At 38.6% G+C, this 24,569-nt stretch overlaps 1 protein-coding gene across 4 annotated transcripts in view; it reads left to right on the top strand.

Moving 5' to 3' along the window:
* The window catches only part of Dus1 (Dihydrouridine synthase 1), a 527,049-nt gene extending 507,070 nt beyond the window's left edge, over positions 1-19,979 (top strand). For all 4 annotated transcript variants that reach the window (XM_068344858.1, XM_068344855.1, XM_068344856.1 and 1 more), the window contains exons 6-10: positions 3,254-3,502; positions 3,829-3,971; positions 8,207-8,357; positions 8,949-9,111; positions 19,514-19,979. In XM_068344858.1, the coding sequence (XP_068200959.1) occupies positions 3,254-3,502; positions 3,829-3,971; positions 8,207-8,357; positions 8,949-9,111; positions 19,514-19,906 (1,099 nt within the window). In that variant the 3' untranslated portion in view covers positions 19,907-19,979. The remainder of the gene's footprint in view (positions 1-3,253; positions 3,503-3,828; positions 3,972-8,206; positions 8,358-8,948; positions 9,112-19,513) is intronic.
* Positions 19,980-24,569: the final 4,590 nt, after the last annotated feature.

Below are 24,569 nucleotides of genomic sequence, written 5' to 3'. Positions count from 1 at the left end.
ATTCCTTATAATTTGTAAATCACGGATTTAATGGAAGTAAGATCGCTATATAAAGTTTCCCCCCTGGAGGACCTTGGGCTTATAGCATCCTGCTTTTCCAACTAGGGCTGTAGCTTAGCAAATAATATTATTAGTATTAGTAATAATAATTATAATAATAAAAGGTCATGACTCATTATTACAGTCACTAAATTATTGTTAATATCTTTTGTATTTTCATTTGAATCCAGTACATCACCACTTCACTAAGATTATGGTAGTTGAAACCACAGAGTAAAGTAGGAATGGAGCAGGGAGATGAATGATTGGATTCTGAATATCATTTTTAATGAAGCCACGCCAAGGAAAAAGGTAGAGAGAGCAATTGGTCAGTTTCCCCCATTCCGAGTATTCTTGACGTCACACAGCTTCGAAATAGAACAAAATATTTTTATATTGATTCCACGTGACTGTCACAGAATTCATTAATTGAAAAAGGAAATTACATGCTTCCAATGTTTTTCCACATATATTTATTGTGAATTTGAATATATCTTATTCAGAAGGGGTTATTTTACGGTTTAGAATAATTTGAGGACTGGAAATTATCTTGATGGTAAAATTATCAAGGAATTGACGTAAAATTATAATTATGACCACAAGTATGTAGAAAACCTATTTTCTTTAGAAAGTTGTTGCTATTACACGATGCTCTTTTTGCATTTTTCAGAAGCAGATACATTGATATTTTTGTGTCCCTTTTGCTCTTACAGCTGTTTGGAAAGTGACATTTAAAGTTCGTGAACAAAAACACACACCCTCTCTGAGGTAGTGTATTGGAAACTTCCCTAACTGGCGATCTGCTGGACGAGGATTTGAAACCCGCTCAAGCTCGATAGTCTCTTATAGCGTCTGCAACCTCACCATCCTTGTGAACTAAGGGTGAGGAGGTTAAGGGGAGCCTATAGGTCTACCATCTGAGTCATCAGCAGCCATTGCCTGGCCTTCCCTGGTCCTAAGTTAGGTGGAGAGGGTGTTTGGGCGCTGATCATATGTCTATATGATTAATCTCTAGGTCATTGTCCTGCTAAGACATTGTCACTGTCCCTTGCCTCTGCCATTCATGAGCGGACTTTAACATGTTTATAAACATTTATTACTTCGTTGCGTGTTTCCTTGTGGAATGTAATGTCTGCAACATCCGTATCTCAAACTCTCATATTTTTCCTTCCTTTACTTACCTGAATATGAGTCTACCTAAATTTATAGCTTGAAGGGGAAGTATTTATCCCCTGGTCAAAGGGAAACTCTGAAGGGTACAGTCGCTACCCGTCCACTTGCTATTCAAGGACACCAGAACCATTTCGTGTTTTTACTGTGTGATCCACTCTATTCCTCCCTCCCTCTCTCTCTTTAATGTATTTATTTCATCCTATTCCTTTCTCGCTCTCAGCTGCTTTTCTCCTTCGAACTAACTTTGATTTCATTAGATTGTCGTGCTGACGTCTACTCCTCTTACTAACTGGATATTTTCAAACTTTCTGGTAGATGTAGTTCTGGCTTTTTTCACTTTTAATAAAATTGGATATAACCTGGTGACATGGAGGTGGATAATATAAAAAAACCGCTCGCACTGCAATTTCCAGTATGAAATGACTTAATTTTCATGAGATGCGTTGCTGTGTGACTATGATTATATATTCTGATGCTTACTTTAAATTTTGCTGGCCTAGTCCTATCACACAGGGGAACCCTACACTCTATAGCATAACAGGATCAATTTGTCCTATACATTCTTGGGCATTTTGCGTATCACACAGCATAATGGGTGTTTATTATCAAATCCACATATAATAGCCTTCTTGATTTATATAACAGAACATTATACGGTGTAGTTTACAAATTACGTCTAGATATATTTAGGTAATCAGTTCCAGATGGCATTATATGCAGTAAAGTAAATTTCCAAATATTGTTTAGAAAGAAAATATACGAACAGTTGTCATCCTTGCAGACCATATGAAATGGTAGATATGGGCTCATCTATCAAAATTTCCCATCACACGAAATACGCTGACCGTGAATTTTCTACAAATGACGTAAAATGGGCTTCTGTTTCCCATTGCAATATTGCCTCTAGCATTGTTGGTCTGGATGGAAGTGACACTGACAGAGAATTATTAATAATGCACCCACCATGTAATAGCCTTGTCTGTTATGTTCTCTCTCTCTCTCTCTCTCTCTCTCTCTCTCTCTCTCTCTCTCTCTCTCTCTAAAAAAGCCATACCGAATAAACATGCTTTGAAATTTTATCGATCAATGACAGTGATTTTGCAATAAGTATCAAGTAAACTATCATTGGATAGAAAAAGTAACTGTTAAAGTCATGATTCATTCCCATCTTGAAAGAGATTTTTACTGGGTGTCTTGATTGGTATAAAAATTTATAGAAGATTTATTTCCATGTTCGACGTTATTAAAACTATAATAAAATAGTTTAAGATTTCTTTGTTTTCCACTTTTTATTTAAGCAACGCTTCTATGTGAATGTGTGCTTCAATAAAAACTTCGTGAATCCGTTGGTTATCTTTTCCATATGATAGTTAAATTGCATTTTGTACGTTAAAATTTTTTAAATTGTTTTCGCCTTTCATCGAGTTTCATTTTTGAGCCCGACTTGAAGTTGAATTAAACAAATATTCGATTCATGCCGACTACAATATATGATACAGTGTGTCTTTGCAGGCAATATTCAATTTGCATAAACTAACGCATGAGCTTTATTTAATCCACTGAAGAATGCTTTCCTTCACACTAGAGCAAAATACAGAAATATTTTAAAAACTCTTTATTTTCTTTTGAGAAAAAAAATTCCCTGACTTTCACTTTTTCATATTATTCAAATCATATCGAACAAATTTTTCTTGCATATTAAAATTTCATGTAATAAGGATAAACTTCATAAAGCCTCTTCTTAGAATCCAATGAAGCACGGTGAATTTCATTCACAAATAAGTGCGTTTGAAAATAATGTTAATTATTTTTATTGTTACTGTTCTTCAAATATATATTTTTTTTAATAATTCATTACATCTCGTAGTTTTTCCTTATTTTCTTTTCTCACAGCTATTTTTCCCTATAGGAGCCCGTGGGCTTATAGCATCCTACTTTTCCACCCAGGGTTGTAGCTTAGCTAGTAATATTAGTGACTATTACGGCCTGAAAGCGACATTATAAAGGAAAAACTCTAATCCACAATTACGATCGATTTCAGAGATGCTGTGAAAATCCCAGTACTGGCCAACGGTAACATTCAGTTCTTCAAGGACGTCAAACTTTGTCTGGCGGAGACTGGAGTAGACGGGGTGATGAGTGCTGAAGGGAACCTTTACAATCCGGCCATTTACAAAGACTGTCAGCCCCCCGTTTGGGAAATGGCCTTAGAATACCTCCATCTGGCCATACAGTACCCCTGCCCGACCAGTTACGCCAGGGGCCATGTCTTCAAGCTCCTCCATCACTGGTAAGTATCTTTGTAATATTGTGGAGGTTAGTGGGCGTAATAAAGGTCTTATTGATAGTTTGATAAAGAGGAATGGGCCATATCTTATAGTTTTATAGGTCATCATAGGGACATTATGTAGGGGGCATAATCGTGTCGGTGCCATATTTCCAGGTACCTTGGTTCTGTTGGTCATTTTGTGGGTACTGTACATTCACAAATTCGTTATATTGTTGTTTTTTTTTTTTAAATGCCCCCCCTCTCTCTCTCTCTCTCTCTCTCTCTCTCTCTCTCTCTCTCTCTCAATTGTTAACAATACCGTATACTTTATTTTCTTTTTTCCCCAGCTTCTGCATGTCAGAAAATTTTGACCTGAGGTACCGTCTGTCCAAGACTTCAACTGCCGAAGAAATGGTGACTGTGGTGGAGGACCTGAAAGAACGGATGATGCCCTACCACACTGGAGACAAACCGTGGTCGCCCGAGCCAGGTTAGATGAATCAGTTGCTTTTACAGTACATTTATTTGTTGTGAAGGGTATGAATTCACCCCAGACTGTATGTTAGTTTATTTATTTTTTTTTTTTTTTTGTGAGCAACTTTACAAAAACTACAGTACCGATTTTGTCCAAACCTGGTAGTCATGTTTGATATGACCCAAGGATGAATCTAACATTTTGGATGGAATGCATCAAAATACAAGTACGTAGAAATACTTTGAAAATAATTGCAATGTTAAGTAAATGGCAAATATTTTGTAAAATGTTTTTTGTTTGTGAACAATAATTTGCAAAAATTACTGAGCCAATTTCAACGACACTAGGTGAACATGTTGGGTATGACCCAAGAAAAAATCCATTAGATTTTGAAGAAAACACATTAAAGTTTAAGTGCGCAGTGGAGTTAGAGCTAAATAAACTGTTTGGCGTGGCGAAGGCATACTCTCTATTGTAGACCCCTCTAGTTATACGTGCTATACTGATTTCATAAATAACCCATTTCTTAGTTGTAGGGTAGGATTTCCTCTCTCTCTGCTCTAATATAGATTTAGACATTTTAAAGATGCAATACCTTTACCGTTAATTTTTTTGGAAAGTGTATCTAGAAAATTTGAGAATAAAAGATATCATTACGCCATTTGCATTTCATAGAATTTGTGAATGCGACCAGATAATCTACATTCATACATAAATACATACATAAATACACAAAATTTTGTCATGTTTAATTCATGTCGATGAGGAATAATCACTTTACTGCAGCTTTCGTTACTGCCTCCAATCTGCATCGTTTCGTGACGTCACATACAAAACATGTCGGTGTTGCTACTGAACGCTGTCACCACAGAATGATGTGACGCACCATCCGACGTATAAGCCAAAATTCATACATATTTACATACATGAATAACTTTACAGCCCATGAATAAACGTAGTAATATACTTATGAGGTAAAAATTTAGGCCAAGTTGAGAGGTATATAGCGTTTGGATTCGTGTTCAAACCAATATATGCAGTGCAGTTGTAATGGGCGTAATTTTTGAAAACGCCTGATTTATTAGAATTAGTCATGATCAGACTTTTATTATTTTAAATAAAAATATAAGCAGTTTCAATATTTTCAATTATAAATTGAACTTATACAAATAATGTAATAAAATAATTGAAAAAATTCTGTATCCGTAATTTTGTACGCGTTCTTTGTTACAATTTCTTGAATCATATATTGTTTCGATTTAGATGTGTCCCAATATATAAATACTCAGGCTTTAATTCGGTAATTAGCTGAAACAAACAAAGTTGTATCGGTACTCTGATATGCCAAATTATGGGGTTTTCTTTTTACCTCCGACAAGGAGGTTATTAAACGACTTCCATTTATTTATTTTCGGTTTGTTTGTCTGTTAGCAGGATTACGTCAAAACTTCTCACTGGATTTTCATCCAACTTTTAACAATGATTAAGTACTATACTGTACTGAAGATTCATTCACGATCAACATAGAGAAAGGGAGGGCTTTATACGTAGACTTTAATAAAAGGATAATTTTCATTGGCGGAGGTCTGAAATCTCACTGCTCTTGTTATTATAATTTTAAAATTCATAGTTTTGTATTGGGCATTTATTTTCTTTTTCATTCAAGCGTCTTGATGTACAAAGACGACCAGGATCTAATAAAGTACGAATATACGTAAGCCAGAAACCACCTTTCGCATTCATTACCTTTATCTCACTCTCGCATTTTCTTACCCCCTCTCTCTCTCTCTCTGAAACAGTTTTGTATCCATGAGAAATTGTTTCTGAGCTCGGATTCTTTCTATGAAGGTTATTGATAAGATTTGGTCAGCGAAGTGGAATATTAAAACCGTCACTTTCCCTTGTTCATCAAACTACCCAATCTTTATTGCCCCTTGGTCAGCGTACTTCAGGATATTTATCCCCGCCTCTGTCTCTGAAAGGACGACTGGAATCCCTTGATATCGAATATCTAATATATTTTATGAAATCCACATTGATTTAACGACATTGGGAAGATCAAGTAAATCTGGTTTTACTTTTCGATTTGATTTTCGACATTTAGTCTCAAGAGTTCAAAGTACAGTGCATTATTATTTATTATTATGGAACTAGTATACGTGATCCGTCAAAAATGACTGATAAATATTTAGATATGCATCACACACTGATTCAACCCTTTCGGCCCGCTCCCCCTTTCCTAACTACCACATGGCAGTTTAGCCATTTTTTGGGAGATTGTGCTTTCCGAGTCCGTTGCCGCTCAGTGTGACAGAAAAGTGTGTGTATATATATATATATATATATATATGTAATTAACATATAATATGTATCTATAAAATATATATATATATATATATATATATAGAGTATAATTAATATATAGGCACACACATAATATATATATATATATAGTATATTATATATATAATATATTATATATATAATATACATTATATATATTATATATTATATATGTATTTATACTATATATGTAGGCTATATATATATATATATATATATATATAGTAGATAAGTATTTCATAAATCTCTCTTGATTTTGTCATCCTGTATTTTACTTAATCATATTTATTAAGTCGTACCTTCATATCTAGATCAGCAAATGGAAAGAATGAAGTAAAATACCGTTCGACTTTATAGTCAATTATGAGAGAGGACAATAAACCTTAAGGTCTCCTTCATATTCAGAAAGATTTGGCAGATAACTGGCAAGAGTGGTGGTAACTGAAAACCATTTTGGGATGTCATTTCGTTAAAATCTTGCCAGAAAATGATTTTTGAAAATGTCCCCGTCAAAAATGACGGCTAAATATTTAAATAGATAAGACACACACAGTGACACGCCACACACAGATTCAACCCTTCCCACCTCTCTTCTCTCCCCCTTTCCTCTCGGGGTACTCCCTCTCCCCTTTACGCGTGGGACGGGGAGAGACAGTGTAATTATGTTTGACAGTACCGCCGAGCGGGACCGGAAAGGATTTTATACATACATACATACATACATACATACATAGAGAGAGAGACTTAGATTTTTATATAGGGTAGATGTCATGAAAAAAAAAAAATCCTACGGGTGGGTAGTGCTACAGTGCAAGTATAAAAATGAATAAGATTATATGTATTCTTAAAAAAAAAAAAAAAAAAAATCTTATGCAATTAATGATGGTTAATGTAATGATATCTTGCTTGGCAGTGTAGGATGGACGGATATCAGAGGAGAGCCTATGTTAGTTGCTTTAACAGTTTCGGTGGTGTCTGCATTGAAGTCTTTTTTGCAGAAATTGGAACATTCACATGAGAAATGCAATAAGAAGCATGGAAAATAATGCATATAATCTCAATATACTTTTAATTTAATATTAATAATTTTAAACTGACTACATTACATTTATTTCCCTCTCGTCTTAACTTAAATTTGACCAATATATTTTACAAATTCTTTTTAAAACTATTTTTGGGAGACCAAAATATTTCATAAGTTAAGATTCTTTTTGAGAATCGGCTCCTTTTTATGTAAATTAAATTTGATTTACCCATCACCACTTTTCAGTGTGTATAATTTATGTACTTAGTTGAAATGTGAACATACAATCTTATGAGGTGGAACTATTTCGCTAGCGATTTCAATATAAAATTATTTCTCAAATGACTTCGGTGTTTTATCTTTGTGTTAGTATATGATTAATAGTCTGAATTATTTTCATTGGTGACTATCTAATGCAATCAGGTTTATGCTGCAGTCCAAATTCTAAATCATTTTATTGCAATACTTGAGTTATTTACTCAAAATTTATTTCTTAGTTTTTATTTTAAATCATTTTATTTTAACCAGATTATTTTATTTCAAAGTTTATGTTTAGTCTTTATTCTAAATCATTTTATTTCAATACTTAAATCATTTATTCAATATTTATTTCTTAGTTTTTATTTTAAATAATTTTATTTTAACTAGATTATTTCACTTCAAAGTTTATGTTTAGTCTTTATTCTAAATCATTTTATTTCAACTCGACTCTAAATCATTTTTATTTCAACTCTACAGCTTTTCCGACTCCAAAGAATTTTCCATAATTTACAGATGAGAAACATTAAAAGATAGACGTGGCTTCCTCCCAAGTCCTGTTAACCCATTATGTTAACTAAATATAAATGTAAATATTACATTTAAATATTTAATTCCCATACAGAGAGCGAACAAGCCCAGCTCCCATATCCCCCCTGGATCTGTCAGCCCTACGTCCGCATATCCCCTGAGGAGCATCTCAAGAAAATCCAAGATAGTCAGAAACGAGCTCAGGAAAAGAGGCAACAGCAGGATGAAGTGACCACCTTGGACAGGTGAGAGAAGTCTTCTTTCCTTCCTTTCCTCTCTTCTTGTGGAACGTACTTTAGGAACCAAGTAATGGCAAAGTCTCGAGACTTTTCCAATTTGCTTTTTGTTTTTGAAATAATAGAGAAGATTAGCTTAAAATATTGACTTATAGTTAGAATTTATTGTTGCCTCCACCAAGGTGGTTATAAAATTGAGTCTGTTTATTTATGCCTGTCTGTGGGCAATATTAAGTCAAAACTACCCGACGGATTTTTACGAATTTTCACTAAATAGATTTGAGGTCATGGACGACCCCATTAACTTTAGTTGGAGGTGATCCGGATCAACATCACGATTCTGTATCAACATTGCCCTTAAAATTTAAACCATCTACAGCCAGTTTATGAAACGGTGGTTGCGTTGTCCGTAGACTTTAGGTAAAATTTTCAGTAGATTCCTCCATGGTCAGCATATGAAAGAAGGAGTACTTCAACCGTAGACTTAATTAAAATTTTGGCAATATTTATTGGCGAGGTCTGAAATCTCTGATTGCTATTGTTTTCATCATCATTACCTGAAACGAAAGAATAATCAATCTATGGTTTCTGTTTTATCAGTGATTCTTCGGGCGGCAACGAAGTGGTGAAAAGACCCATCGTGGAAGAAAGCGGCGAAGGAAACCTTTCGAAGAAGAAGAAGAAAAAGATGGCCAGGAACCCCAACAAGAATTTTGATCAGGGAAACGACGTGTACGAAAAATGTATTTGCAGGAACCCGAAGGTAATTCGTTTTTATTTTTTAGTTTCTTTCTCGCTCTTTAGAAACTAAGAAAGAATTTGGAAGGGAAGCAATGTGAAACGCGAGGGAAATGCAAATACAAGAGGCAAGAAATTGCCATTTGACGTTCTTGTGAGGTAACTTATCTTGTTTGAAAGTTATTTATTGACACTTCCATCCAGATAAGAAATGAGCCACGATCGTGTAAACACACACACACACACACACACTCTCTCTCTCTCTCTCTCTCTCTCTCTCTCTCTCTCTCAGTGGAAGTGTTTTCTATTGTTCCCTCTTAGCCAGTAAATTAGGAGAGGAAATTAATCCGCCTCTGGCTTTTCATCTGTAGTGTTTGATCTGAGTAAGAAGAGCGACGATACTATAGCTTTTGTGATGTTGGTGTTGTCCTAAACCAAACAGTGGTTTGTTTACAAGCCAGTCCCTTTTTTCTTGCCTCTAGTTCACCGCCCATCCAGATCTCCTTAGTGTGATCTCTCTCTCTCTCTCTCTCTCTCTCTCTCTCTCTCTCTCTCTCTCTCTCTCTCACCAAAATTTATTGTTATAGATATGATAAGTGTTTTCTTTTGGGGGAGAAGCAGGACTGACGCTTCATCAATTTTAGTCTATCCTTTTGGGCGTTGATTTAATGTTTGTGTCTCGTGGCTGATCTTACAACGAGGCTTGTTTCAGGAGAACGTTGGCTCTAGTGTATATGTTTGAAAGGAATTGTACTTCAGTTCTACGAATTTTAACGTTGTTTTTTTTTTTCGTTTTACCTCTTTAATGTATTAAGTTGTACTACCCGGTATGGTGTCATTAACGGTACGTTTTTTCTAAAATACATTACTGAATATTATCATCCTCCAGATTCTTGTCTATATTTTGGAAAACAATCTCTCGGCCTCCATTCGGTTTAGATGGCTTGTCTAATTTTATTTTACAGTAGCAGTTTTTGGTTTCCTTATAAGAGTTTCGATATTTCATACTTGTTTTTAAACATATTGGTACTCGCCTTTAATTTCTTCTTTAATGTCTTAAAGGTTTCGTTTCGCTGCGGTTCCATAGCCAACTTGAATTGCTTGCATACATGAAGGTAAAAAATAATGTTTGCTAATATTGGTTGGATATTGTGAAATTGTATCTAATATGTGCCTTTGTATTTATACTATTAGGGTATATTGCAAAAAGGGGTGTATAAGATATGTCAGTTTCATATTCTTTATTGGTGAATATCTCAAAGCAAATTCAGAAAACAATTGGTAAAAAAAAAAAAAGTAGCCCGAACGGTTTAAACTAATGGATTTTAATAGTGTGGATGTGTGTTTTCAATTAATAGCAGTTTGAAAAGAAGCACTGAGGCAATTTTATATAACCCACCATGAACACACACTAATAATTTTCCGTAAAAGGGGCCATAAAATTTAAAATATATCAAAGGGAACATGTTCAATAGTAGAAGAATCGCTGTTAGCCTCGTATTTTGCATCCTTATTATGTAGGATCATCTAGGATAAATGATTTTTTAAGTCGAGTCTACTTCCTTTTGAAATCAATAAATTTTGTCAAGTTTGGAATGGATTGGATTTATGACTTTGAGCTATTTAGCTCAAACTGGGGCCTGTGGGGTCATTCACTTTTTTTGATGATAGATAATACAATGCTATGCCTATTCCAAAGGTTAGTATAAATGCTTAATTCAACAATTTCTACCCTTCCCTATCCTGCTAGTTCTCTTTAATGCTTTAATGCTGGTTAAAAAGTTAACCTATGTTGATTAACTTGAATCTAGATAATTGCTTCCTCGCAGCTAGTATGCTGGCAAGAAACAGTTATGTTCTTGATTGGCTATTTCAGGTCAAACTACTCTTAGGTCTAGGCTAAATTTGGTTATGTTTGAGTGAAAGAGACAATAAAGTAAGGGAGTCTCCAAATCAAAGACTTTGGGAGGTGTTTGAAATATAGGTAATTTGAATCGAGGTTTAAGAGAAGACCACTAAATGTGACACCTGGGATGACCCAACAGCCAAAAACAATTCTTGTTTGCTCAAGTGGTCAATTACTTCATTGCAATCGTTTAGAGCCTAATTTCCTGTTGGTAGGAGTAGAAGAGACTATAATAGCTAAAGTAAGCAGCTCTTTTAGGAGAAGGACACTCCAAAATGTAACCATTGTTCTCCAGTCTTTGTGTAGTACCATGGACTTTCACTGTCTTAGTTTAGAGTTCTCTTGCTTGAGGGTCCAGTGTTGATTAATGCCAAGCAGACTTGCATGAATAAGTAGTACCACAATTACCACCTTTAATATGTTTTGTGTCTATCCCTTCACGAACCAACACAACAGACTTGTAGACTGAGATTATGTATAAATATTGGGTGGCAGCATGCATGAAAATACCATATTGTAATTTACTGTTAATGACTTCCCTGTATAAATTTCTATCGATATTCCATATCATTTAGTAAGAGAAGTATTATGATAGATTTTGAAACCATCATATTGATCATTTGCCCTTTCAGTGATGGATGTCATATTGTTGCTTTGATTATGGACTTGGATGTAATTAATTTTATTCCATCATGACCGGAACCTGCTAGATGGCTTGGAATTTAAAATATTCTGAAGTTTTATTTATATAAAAAAAAGATTGTAGGAAAGAATGGGCAAAATATATTTTGCTGCATATTCCAATTCCCTCTGGAAACAAATTGCATATTATTTAGATTTGCGTGTACTTTAAATTCATGTAGGCCTTACTTGAATATGGTAGTATATTTAAATGAATCTCTCTCTCTCTCTCTCTCTCTCTCTCTCTCTCGAGAAAGTGTTGCATGTTGCCAGTTGCTCGTATCGTTATAATAACCTTCCCACCACCTTGTGTTTCCTCTTCTCCCATACATTTTTTTCTCACTTTCCCCTTATCATCTCCCCTCTTTACATACGACTCATTTGCCTTTCATGGCATTTCCTGTCGTTTTTCACCTTTTTCCGAGGGTCCGATATTGTCCTTGTGATACACACTCTTGATAGTGAACAAAAGGGTCCCTTTTTATCATAGAAGGACTCCTATTCAATATTGACATTATAATTCCAGAAAAAAATCAAAATAATAGATTTGAAAAAAGGTTTGGAGATTAGAACATTATTTTAAAGTCTGTAGTCTGTTACTTGGTTTAATCTCAAAAATAGTTTCGGTAATTTGTTTCAATATTAATATTTCCTGGTATTTTAGTCTTACACACTATGCTGAGAAATATTGTGTGACCCAATCAAAACCCAGGATTTACATTTTGTAATACCTAACGCTAGATGAATAAAAACTTAAGGGATTTGATGCTAATTTGTAAATATAGTTAACATATTTTTTCCGGCACAAATACAAACCTTCGCTCCTTCAATTGGAAAGAGAAAATAGCGTTAGGTGGAACACGCTGATAAAAACTTTCAATGAGGCATCAACAACCAGTCCGATTGTTACAAGTGGGTAGGGGGGGAGCATCCCCACACTCACAAAAAACCCACTTGGATTTTGGCCATGTTTGAGGGTGAATGTTCTCTTCCATGCTCCTGGAAATGGCTTTTTTTATACGCATGATATCCAGTAGCTTGCTCCTGTATGGGCTTTTTAGCCCATTTGTGAGCCCACAGCGGTGTCCAAAGAGTTGCTCTTATTGCGGGGGATTTTTAAAGTGGCCTCTGCAAGCACACCAGCTTTGAGACCCTGCAATACTTATAAACCTGATAAAGACATTTGCAGGTCCTGGGGAGGGTTCTGTGTCCGCCAAGTATCAGAGGCTCCCTCTGACCCAAGGCTTCGTCACTTCAAAAGCATCAGGGCTGCTTCTGCGAGGCCCATTTCCCTTAGGGAGTCAGTCCTACCGGCTCCTACACACAAACACTCTCCTGTGGAGCACATTTCCATGTTGCAACATCACCTAGAAATGCATAGGTTCAAACCAAGACCCCATTTATCCCATTAAGTTGAACCCAAAATGTCCGAAGAAAAAAGTCACACCTCCTTCAGGAGACACCTTCCCCCCCGACCCATTTGGAATCGAGATCTTCGAGGAAAGCCTCATTTGTCAACTCATATTGGCTCATCCCTATCGAAGATGTAGAGAGGGCCCTTTCCTCAGAAGTCATGATTGGAGCCCATCCCAGTCCAAGCCCCTGCTAAATGTATCAAGGCTTAGGAGCAGAAATACACAAGCATTCTTTCCTCCTTAACATTTAAGGGTCGTGAGAGGAAGGACGTGAACTAGCTGCCGAAGAACTGGGTTTCCTAGCTTTTGGTTTCAGAAGAGAGTTCAACAGGCAGTAGCCCCTCTTCGATCTCATGAGTCAAGAGTCTATTCTCCCAGGCATCGTTCCCTTGTGGCTACAATCGAAAATGATGATGCCCTATCTCGGTCTTGACTGGGTTTAATTCTAGAGACGGAAGAATATTCTGATTTAGATGATTCCGCTGGCAGCTTCCAGCTGGTGGCAGTCCAAAGGTTCCCAATATGCAGTAGGGGGAGTTGGATCTACCTTTTTGCAATTCTACCCTGCATGAGGTAAGTTATCGGTCTCTAGGGCCGCAGGGAAGAGACATGGCTATAGATTTCCTATGCCACACTCCTAGGACCAGTAGACCATGTTTATAACTTCTGTGATCTACACTTGCCTCTGGTACAGTTACAAAGGTAGATACAGATTTCTGCGAGGAAGGACACCCTGACGGCTGGCCACTCAACGAAGCTACTTCCACCACCATTAGTAAGACAAAGGAAACATTACAATGTTCTCAATGACAATCCTTCTCCTTTACCCTTAGATGTGGCTTTCGCTTCTTTTGCTCAGAGCTTGAATACGGAGAAGCTGGCGGCCCAGTCAGTGATGTGGCGAACATGGAGAAGATGGCGAAGGTTACACTTCAGGCCTCCTCCCGGATGAATCACTGGTAGGGAACAGTGGAGATTTTGGTTACCACCTATAACTTGGCTCATCCTGAGAAGCTTAAGGTTTTTAAAGACAGTCCTTACTGGCATAAAGGATGGAGTTCCTGATGCATAATGCTGCTGAAGAGACACTGTCACCTCCAAGTACCAGAGGCAGGTGACAAGGAGGGAGAAATGTATATCCAGAACTCTTAAGATTCTCGTCCTTATTCCTACTCCAAGCCTTCAAAGTGGTGACCAAGAAGTGGAGGAAGGCAAGTCACCGCTCTCTCCTTCACAGGGCTGTTACAAGCCTGGCCCACCTCATCGGCACCTGTAGACTAATAGTTTCTCTGGCTCCAAGGCAAGGCCGTAAGACTGGCCAAAGGTATTCCTATCCTACGAAGGGTAATACCCAGTGGCCACCCTTTCAGGGCAAGAAGGTCAGAGGATGAGGGGGGGACCTGGTGGATGTGGTCGATGTCCCTACTAGGGGTGGCTTCCTTCCCTAAGTATAATTAGTGGGGGGGGGGATGCTCAGCACTCTGGTAGCAGTGACACTAGGGCTGAACCTGTGCAGTCAGTGTCCTTCGCTAGGGGGTTACATCATCCTTTTCACCAGCTCGCATCCTCCCTGATTCATCAACGAGATCATTGCCCTTCGCAATGGGGTCAGCGAAAGACATAGCCTTCGGGCAGAAGTCCAGGCCATGTTAGAGAATAATGCTCTGCAAAGGGTTCTTGAGAGGTTCCTAGGCTTTAAAAAGCAACTCTTGTAGAAAAGCTGTCTGTAGGTGGAGACTGGTCATTGATCTCTGGGCTCAGAACGAGTTTGTCAAAGAAACTCCATTAAGATGGAGACCACAGCCATGGTCAAGCAAGCCATAAGACCAAAGGACCATGATTTCGTTCATTTTGAAGGAAACATACTTCAAGATCCTGATCCGTCCATCCATCATCAAGAAAGTATACCGATTCAAGATGCTGTAGTTTGGCCTGTCAACAGCTCCTAAGGTGTTTACAAGAGTGTTCACTCTCTAGTCTTAGCCGGGGCCTATGCTATTGGCATTAGGCTACTTCGATACCTAGACTGGCTGATCCTGGTAGACACAGTGGAGAAGTTGTACTTAAAACCAATCCCTTTACATGGTTTATGTGGGGATGTCTTCCAATTGTAGGACAGAATTGCAAGATTTAAGGAAGTGGCGCAAGCATTCCTTCAGCAAAACTGTTAAGTCATGTAGTCTCGTTAGAAAGTACAGTACCAAACAGTCGACTTTGCAACTGAAGAACTTAAGGTCTCAGAGCAGGCACACTCCTTGGATGCTTATTTTGCTAAGGATAAATTGATTGACTGGCATCCTGACATCTAAGGTCATTGAAAACGATATCGTTTATTATAAATAAAGAATAAAAGAATATTCAATTAAGATCTTTAAAGCAAATATGTCATAATAAAAGTTAAATATCTTTCAGAAGACCGGCTTCTGAAATAAATCTAAAATTGCCGCTAGCATTGTACGCACATCATGTACAAGAATCTTGGCAAGGATGAACCTTCCATCACCACCTCGAGCCTCAAACAGATATCTATTTTTTTCTGTGCTATAAGTGGGGCATTCAGTCCCCAAATACTCCCTGTCAAGACTATCAAACAGTCATTGTTATCGTGTCGCCTCCGAGTGGGACCAATGTGGAGACGACAAAGAGTAGTCTCCCACTTTCGGGGTATCACGTTATATCTCCAAGGGGATATAACATAAACAATTTCTGTCATCTTATTTTCAATTAAACTATCCCAATACTGTTGCCAAATATTAGAAATAAAATTCTTGATTGTAGGTAAAAAATCATTACAGCGAATGGGATACTTTATTGGTAGCAACTCTTAACTGCAGTATTCTTTGCAGATGAATCCTGCCTTCTCATTTCCAGACACACCTACATGTGCCGGAACCCTGCAAAATTGAACTGCTATACCTTTCAGGCCAATAATCAAAAGTCACTCTAAAATCATTAAAAATAAGTGTTACCAGAATTACTTCTAAATCTTAGGACATTTCTTGCATTACTAAAAATGGTAAGATTGCAGTTAGTATGCCATATAGTTCGGTAGTAAATATGTTAGATACCAGAGTAAGTGCACCTCTACAATTGAAAGAACTACTATATGCTCCAAATCCAACACCAGCATCAGATTTGGAGTCATCATTATATATAAAAGTTGATTCCTTATGTTCTTCGACATGTTCCATAGAGAGAACTGGTTTCTAATTGTCATGTTCTTTTTTATACCAATAAAATATCTACAAAAATATATCTCTGGTAATTTCCATGGAAGGGTTGGTGATATTCCAAATGAAGACCTATTGCTTGCTATGTCAAGACTGTCCGTTAATTGTTTTACCCGAAAACCATAAGGTTGAGGAGATTTTGGGGGTTGTTCAGGACAGAGCACAAGAGCAACCTAAGTTAGCGGAGTCTCAACTCCAACCCTCTCAGAGGTGTTGATCTCCTTTATCCTCCTCCAGATTTGATGATCTTCACCGATGCACCAATAGAAGGGTGGGGGCTCATCTGCTACAGCACATGGACTCTGAACTGAATAACAGCACCTTTGCCACATAAACCTTCTGGAGTTGAAAGCAACATTTCAAACATCCTCTGACATGTCACTCGGTAGTGTTGATGAGTAACAACATGACTGTTGTGACATAATTAAACGAAAAGGAGGTAATTTTTCATGGCAACTTTGCCAACTGGCTGTGGAAATCCTGCATTGGACAGAGGACAACGAGATCTCCCTTTCAGCCCAATCCATAATAGGTAAAATTTTGGCAGATAATCGGAGCAGAAGGACTCTGATAGTATGATCGAAGTGGTCTTTGCATCCTTGGAAAGTGAACAATGTATTGACTGGAGTAGAGGCAACCACAGGGCTCTGTAAAGGATGAGTCTCTGCTAGAAGATTTCATCTCTGTCTGGAAGGTTCTGCCATAGCAATTGATACTGCCTTAATGAGCCAGTTGAACCATGATGGTTCTTCTCCAGTAACTGATAGGCATAGGGTGTCCTTGAGAAAATCAGGAGGTGGAGAGCACTTCTTCAGAGTGTGAGACCTCAGAACCTGGAACTGTGGAGAGGAAGAAAGAGGGACAGGCATCATCCGATCCTCCTTTGAAGGTTTCCTGTGGCAATCAGGATAGATAAGGGTGTTAGCAGATTTGTTCGGCGGATGTTGGGCATCCACAGGGAGATATTGAGGGTGGCAGACCTTGAGAGGGTTCTTCATTCGTGAAACTCTCGCGAGAATGCGCACGCAGAAAATCTAACTCATGCGCAGGCAAGCATGATTGATGAGCAAATGTGCGCAACTCACAAGTCAAAGACGGTGCTTGAGGAGAAGAAACTTTGGAGACTTTCGACGAGAGGGAGGGTGGCGAGTAATGCTGGAGAACGACAATCAGGAGATCGAATGGTGGCAGAGCAGGACTTGTGACGCGAGGAACGCACAGGAGAGAGTAGCATCAGTGATTCTCATGGATGGTGATGAGAGCTTCTAGCAGATGATCGCGAATGATGACACATTAGGTGAGCGTCATTCATGAGATGTTCGTGAACTGGGACGCACAGGAAATGGTCATGGGTGCGAGTGCGTATAAGACGCGTAGAAGTGTGTTTCGTGGAAGATCAAAAGGATGACAAGCAACGCATTGGCGAGCGACGATCTGAAGAGTGTCGCCTCACCCTCACAAGATGACAATCAGCATGATAAGATGATAATGATGCGCTGGGGAGGGTCGCATCGGCAATTGACGAGCAGAAGACTAAATTATGGCTGATGAGTGTCGTCTAGAATGACCAGACAGCGAACAATGCGTGAGCAGGTCTCGTCCTGATGAGTGGCGAGCAGTTGGCCAGAGTGTAGTTGAAGGATGACGACAATCAGCAGACCGACAATCAGAGGAGTATCGACAACATGCTGGCACGAGGAGATTGCCGATCTCGAACAGGAGAGCGACAAGAAGTTGGTTGGTCTCGCAAAATGGAGTGCTGCCTGCTGGAAGCCACGCGAAAAGAACTTTAATCTCTGGAGGACGATGAGTTTCGAGGATGGAAGGAGGACTCGCCGTCGGCTGGAGGATGTAGAAAGGGTGGTGAACGGATGTGAGGGTCACGAACACTAGCTGGCAATGGTGATAGATGGACTTAGCAAACAGCCAGCGCATCCACAGGGGAGACAGGAGCAACAGGAACCGGTTTTCCCCTGGCACCACGCTAAAGAAGATCTGGGAGGACTTCCTTGGAAGGCCTAGCCACTCCCAACGACGTCCAAGCCTTCAGCACATCTGAAAGTAGAAAGGGCTAGCCCGAAGGCAGAGGCGAAGGTGCCTCTTTAGGGGGGAAACAATAATGTCCCCGGTATACCGAGCTTGCCAAGGAGTTGAAAGGTCTGCGCTCCTTCTTGTCCAGCACTCGGAAGAGTCTGAACGAGGAAGAGCTTCGGGAAGAGGTCAGGGAGTGATGGAAATAGTCAGGGCTCTCTTCGCCCTTGAGGAAAACCTCGAGGGCGAAGGGTCACTCAGACTTCTTCTTATGCCGCCGCTTAAACCTCTCCACTGGGAGCCAGGCCCACTCCCTACACTCGTCGCAGGTGGAGCCCTACTCACGACGATTCCCTCTGCTTGTCGGACACAAAGAATGCGCGGTTGGTCTCGACCGAGGACATGAGTGCTCCTCAGGCCCTGGAGACACATGTCTGAGGAGCATAGGGAACAATCACACCTAAAAGAGAAAAAATCAAATTGAAAGCAATGGCCAAGTCTTTAGGAGCAGAGAGCAGACACATCCGTCCTCTACCAAGCCAAAAGAAAAAGTGGTGAGATACTACTGTTGTGTGAGTGAGCAGGGGTCCCCTATTACCCACACCACGCTCCCACTAACTAGTACAGTAGTTGGGTGGTTGCAATCTCGCATTAAAAGTCTTGAATGGCTAGTCTACCAGCTTTGCAGAAAGATGATCCTTAATAAATAGCATTAGGTTTGTCAGTGTAGGAACAAATGTATTTTTCCTAACTATACAAACCCGAGTTCTCACGAATTTTACCCAATTTTAAATACCCCGAAAAATCTCAGCTACAATCAAAGTGGGGTTGTGAGTTGGCATTGGTTCCCAACTACCAAGTGGAAATAATCGGACCAGTTTTTGACACCTTAAAATTTTCATGGCAGTATTTCAGCTTGAGATATTTTCTATCACCAGTGTATAGAACTCGTGTTTGTAAAGTTAAGACAAATACAAATTAATTTCAAAAGTCCTTTTGTTGTACTGTATGATTTTTTTTTATTATTTGTAAGTCTTGTGTACTTATTAATGTTCATTTGGTCACTAGTGAATGCATTGCCTAAAATAAACCAACATCCAAAGCTTCTATCTAAAAGGGGCTTGTTTCTCAAAATCTTAACAGCTTTTCACTATCTTTTGACAGGGTGGACGCTGCGTTCATAGTTTGTGCCGTGCATGCTGCAAAACCAAATGCTACACTGAGGGGCTTGATTGTCCAGGTCACCGAATCTTGGTGAAGACTAAACGTGAGAAAGCTGCCATTTACTATGGACAGCAAAAGGCCCTCCAGGAGGAGGCGGCGAAAGAACAACGAAAAGAAGGTTCCGAAAATCAGCAACCTGACATGGAAAATGGCGTAACTGTGGAAGAAAATGGGAATGTGAATAGCCTTGGAAACCCCATAGAAAATGGGATAGACAAAGATACCACAGAGCTTTTGGAAAATAGTTGCATAACTGATCTTGACGAAGTTACAAAACACGAGAAATTACAGGTTTGTGGTGCTGATTGTAAAGTCACAGAGCAGTCCACCTGACAATATTTCATCAGACGTCATGTCGGTAAAATTTGATGAGGATTGTTATTTTATTAAAAGTATATTGATTTTAGCATGGTTTTTAACTGTCCTACTTTTCACAATGAAGTTGGACACAGTCCACATTTTTCATCACTTACAGTTGTCTGTCTTTCCTTCCATCCGTCTCCCTTCAATTGAATCTGTAATTTACTCTCGCCACACACTCACACTCTCTCTCTCTCTCCTATCATCTCTGTTCCCCCTCTCCCATTTCCTGTATCCCTTCTCTTTCTTGCCCTCTTCTCTATATCCCTGAGTCTCGTTCTCGTCTCCTATTCTTTATTACTCTCTCTATCTTCCCCCTTTCTCTATCCCGCTATCTAGCTTCCTTCTCTATCTCTCTCTCTTTTTATCCCCCGCTATCTTCCTACTCAACCCCCCTCTCCCTACTCTTTCCTTTTCTTTTTCTCTATTCCCCTACTCATTCTCTCTCCTCCTCCAATATCCCATCTCATATCACCTCCTTCAATGTCCCATCTCAATATCATCTCATCTCATGTTTCTCCCCTTATCTCTGTTTTAACCCTCTCACTTTCTTTCCCCTTCTCTATCCCCATCTTTTCTCTCTCGATCTCTCTTCTCTACCCCTCCCCCCTCTCTCTCCCACTCTTCTCTATCCCACCATCTCAATTCCTTTTCAGTCCCTCACTATCCTGTCTATTCCTTTCACTCTCCTCATCTTCTCTATTCCTCAGTCTCCTATTTTTCTATCCATCTCCTCTCTCACCATATTCTTTATCCCTTTCACTTCCCTATCTGTCCCACCCCTTCTCTATCTCTCTCTACCTTCTCCCTCCTCTATCCAGTTCTCACTCTCTCATTCGCTGTCCCCCTTCCTATCTGTCACCTTACATCCTCTCTCCCCGTATTATATTCTCTCTCTCTCGACCCATATTCTATCCCTCTCACACTTAAGAGAAGTTATCTCTCTTTTTCTCTTTCCTATGACTTTCTCACTCTACCACTGCATATTTTTTCTCTTTCTAATTCTTTATCACTCTCAATCTCCCCTATCCTCTATCACACTTCCCTATCCATCTCAGACACTTCTCTATCCTTCTCACTCTCCCCTCTTTCACCCTCTTCTCTATCCCTCTCTCTTATCCGACTTCTCTCCCCTCCCCCTCGTCTCTATCATACTCCTCCTCCCCCTCCTTTATCCCCCCCCCCTCTCTCCTCTTCTCACTCTGCCATTCTCCCAAATTTTCTATCCTTATCACCCTCCCCTTCTATATTCTTCTCACTCCCTCTCACTCCAACATTTCTCCACCCACTTTCTATCTTTGAGTCTCTCTCCGCCTGTTTTATAGCCTCCATCTCTCATCCATAATCCATCCCGCTCACTTCCTCTTTCCCATTACTTTATCACTCTCCCAGTGCATATTTTCTCTCACTCACTATTCTCCATCCCCCTCAATCTTCCCCTTTTCTCGATCCATCTCTCTCTCACCCTCTTCGTTAGCCTACTCTCTTTCCCCTCGTTCGCCCTCTTATCCATACTTCTCACTCTCCCCTCTTCTATACCACGCTCCCTCTCTTCTATATCCCCTCTCCTTTATCTCTCAATTCCCTCATCTCTATCCATCTCTCATTCTCTCCAATTCTCTATCCCTTTCACTATTTTCTCTATCCCTATCGCTCTCCTTTTCTATATCCCTCTGACTTCCACTTTTCTCTATCCTTCTTACTCTCCCCCTATTATCTGTAACCCTTTCACTCTATTTCCTTTATTCCTATCTCTCCCTTTTTCTATATCCCTCTCACTGCCACTTTCCTCTATCCCTTTTACTCTCCCCCTATTATCTATAACCCTTTTACTCTATTTTCTCCATCCCTATCACTCTCCCTTTTTTATATCCCTCTCACTGCCATTTTTCTCTCCAACACATTCCCCTTTTTCTCTATCCCTCTTAGTCTCCCTTCCATCTCTATATCTCTTACTCTCTCCCTATTTATATCCCTTTCACTCACTCCTTTTTTATATTAAAAAACAAGTATAGAAGTAATTAGCAAATATCTACAAATACCTGTAGATATATATTAGACAATATCATAAATTAAAGATGAACGACAAAACTGAAGTTGAAGGATTGATGTTCAAAGTGCCTGTAAAACAAATGGTGCGTCGACTTCAAGGAAAGGTGCGCTGCAAACCTGCACCTTGATAGTGCATACCTGATAATCCAGCCGGGACAGGAAATAGAAAAATGAAAACCAACAACTTAGAAAACAAATGATAGGGATTATGCCCAAGTTTCAGCAGTTGGAAATAAGAAAAAAAATGTTTTAGATGTTAAACATAAGATTAGTATCCAAGAGATAAAAAAGGTAAAATTAAGGACAGGCTTTAATGAGGAAATAGTTACCAACAAAAACTGAGAATTCATGAAACTCAGTAGAGGAAGGGGTAGCAAATGGCAAGATGAAACAACAGCCTAAAAATGTAACTGCTACCAGAAACAGATTCTACCTTCTAGCAGCGGAAGAAATCGAGACTCCTAATCGGAGACAACATGATAAGGACCAAGGAGCACTTGCCTAAAAAAGAAGAGAGGTCAGGTCCTACCCAGGTGCCAACACACTGAAGACAGTATTAGTATCAAGTAAAATGACATCAGTGAACAACAGACCACTATTATTTTCCGACAACCGGAAACGAACTGTTCCCAAGAAAGGACGCCGTTCCCCAAAACAGCTAGAAAAAAAAAAAAAAACATGAAAAGGCGCGGAACAACAATAATACAACAATTGTAAAGCCATAGGGATGAATGAAAGGCTAAAGTCCATTTGCCAGCAAAGAACAAAGTTACATTATAGATCCTTGGGAGCCTTTGTATGGCAAGAGAGTTATACAAAAGAGATGGAATACACTTCAGAGAAGAAGACAAGAGAGTAGACGGAAGCCATCTTAATCTCAACCTGTAATATTACTTGAGGAACACAGTGCACAAAGGAAAAACTCGACCCTTAGAAAAAATCCCCCCAAAATAAAGAGGAAATGTTGCAGATACTTTAGATAATTCAGATAGAAGTAAAACTAACACATTAGTACATCAGGGAAACTAGCAAAGCTACACAGGAAGAGAAAAAAAAGTGACAAAATTCAATGCCAAGTCAGTAAGAGTTTAAATGGAAAACTTCAGGGCAATGATAGCTAGTGAAGAACTAGATGTCATAAGTATTACAGAGACAGATTCAATAAAATACAAAGGATTTTATCGGAGAATATGAAAATCCCAGGTTAAAAGCTGTATAGACAACTGGGACAGGAAGTGAACAATAAAAGGAAAAATGGGGAATAATTGCAAAGGGAAAACACCTCAGGAAATCAACAAAAGAGGAGTTGAGACAAGTTTTCATTGCACCCGACCTCACTTTCAGGGAAATGGAAAAAGAAAGGAAGTTGCTAGAGGAATTGAGAGAGAAAAAAGAAAATGGAGAGCAGGGGTGGTACATAAAGAGAGGAGAACTAGTAAGAAACGACAATTTTCGTCAAGAAGCAAACGCAAGCAGAGCGAATTAGGAAAGGTATAAATTTAGACAAAAAAGTTAGCCAATGTTTAAAAATATGCCTGTTAAATATCCAAGCACTAACCAAGCAGAAATTAATAGAAATAGAAAACGAGATGAACACAAATAAAATTCATACATTTTGTTTGACAGAAACGCACCAAAAATAGATAAAATGCAGCTAAGTAAAGGTCTGTTAAAGTTAGAAAAAAGAAGGGATTTTAAAGAAAAAGGGTGGAGGGTTAATGTTAATTTTTAAAAACAATAATATCACTGAAGCAGAGGAAATAGAAACAAAACATAGTGATATAATAATGGTACAGTGCAAAATCCACAACTTAGTATTCCTGATAATACTGGTATATTTCGCAGCAGGAAATACAGAAGAAGATAGAAAAAGAGATCAAGAATTGAAAGCGGAATGTGAAAAATTAATACAAACAGCAGGAGAAACAACTCCTTTGCTAGTTATGGGGGATTTTAACGGCCACATGGGATTTCTTGGGCACCAACAAGTAGACAGAAATGGGGAAATGGTGCTAGATTGGATGGGTAACCACAACCTAACACTATTAAATGGAGATGAAAGGTGCTCAGGACTATACACGTGGAATAGACAAGATCAGCATAGTGCTATTGATTTTGTTCTTGCAAATAATATGCTATATAAACAATTTAAATGTATGGAAATAGATGAAGATAAAACAGTATTAGACATATCAGATCACAACTTAATAACAGTAGAATTGGAAGTAAAAACAAATAGCGAAAATAATTACAATAAACGGAAGTGGGAAGAAATTACATATTATAGCAGTGACGCAAAAGATATAGACGAATATGTGAAATCTATAGAGAGAAAACTTGTCAGCAAGGATGTAAAAAACATTCATGAGCTAAACATGATAATGGCAGAAATGAAACAAGAACATTTGGCTAAAACATATAGGAGAAGGGTAACAAATGAAGGGAAGACCAAAGAACAACCTTGGGTAACCGAGGAAATAAGAAGAAAGATTAAGGAAAGAAAGGAACTTAATAGAAAAAAGAGAAATGAAAAAGATATTAGGATAAAAAGAGAATTAGAAGAAAAATACAATCATAAGAAGAA

Source organism: Palaemon carinicauda, chromosome 21, assembly GCF_036898095.1.
Source record: "Palaemon carinicauda isolate YSFRI2023 chromosome 21, ASM3689809v2, whole genome shotgun sequence".
Lineage (NCBI taxonomy): Eukaryota > Metazoa > Arthropoda > Malacostraca > Decapoda > Palaemonidae > Palaemon > Palaemon carinicauda.
Note: the sequence above shows the minus strand (reverse complement) of the source record. Positions and strands in the feature narration are given on the sequence as shown.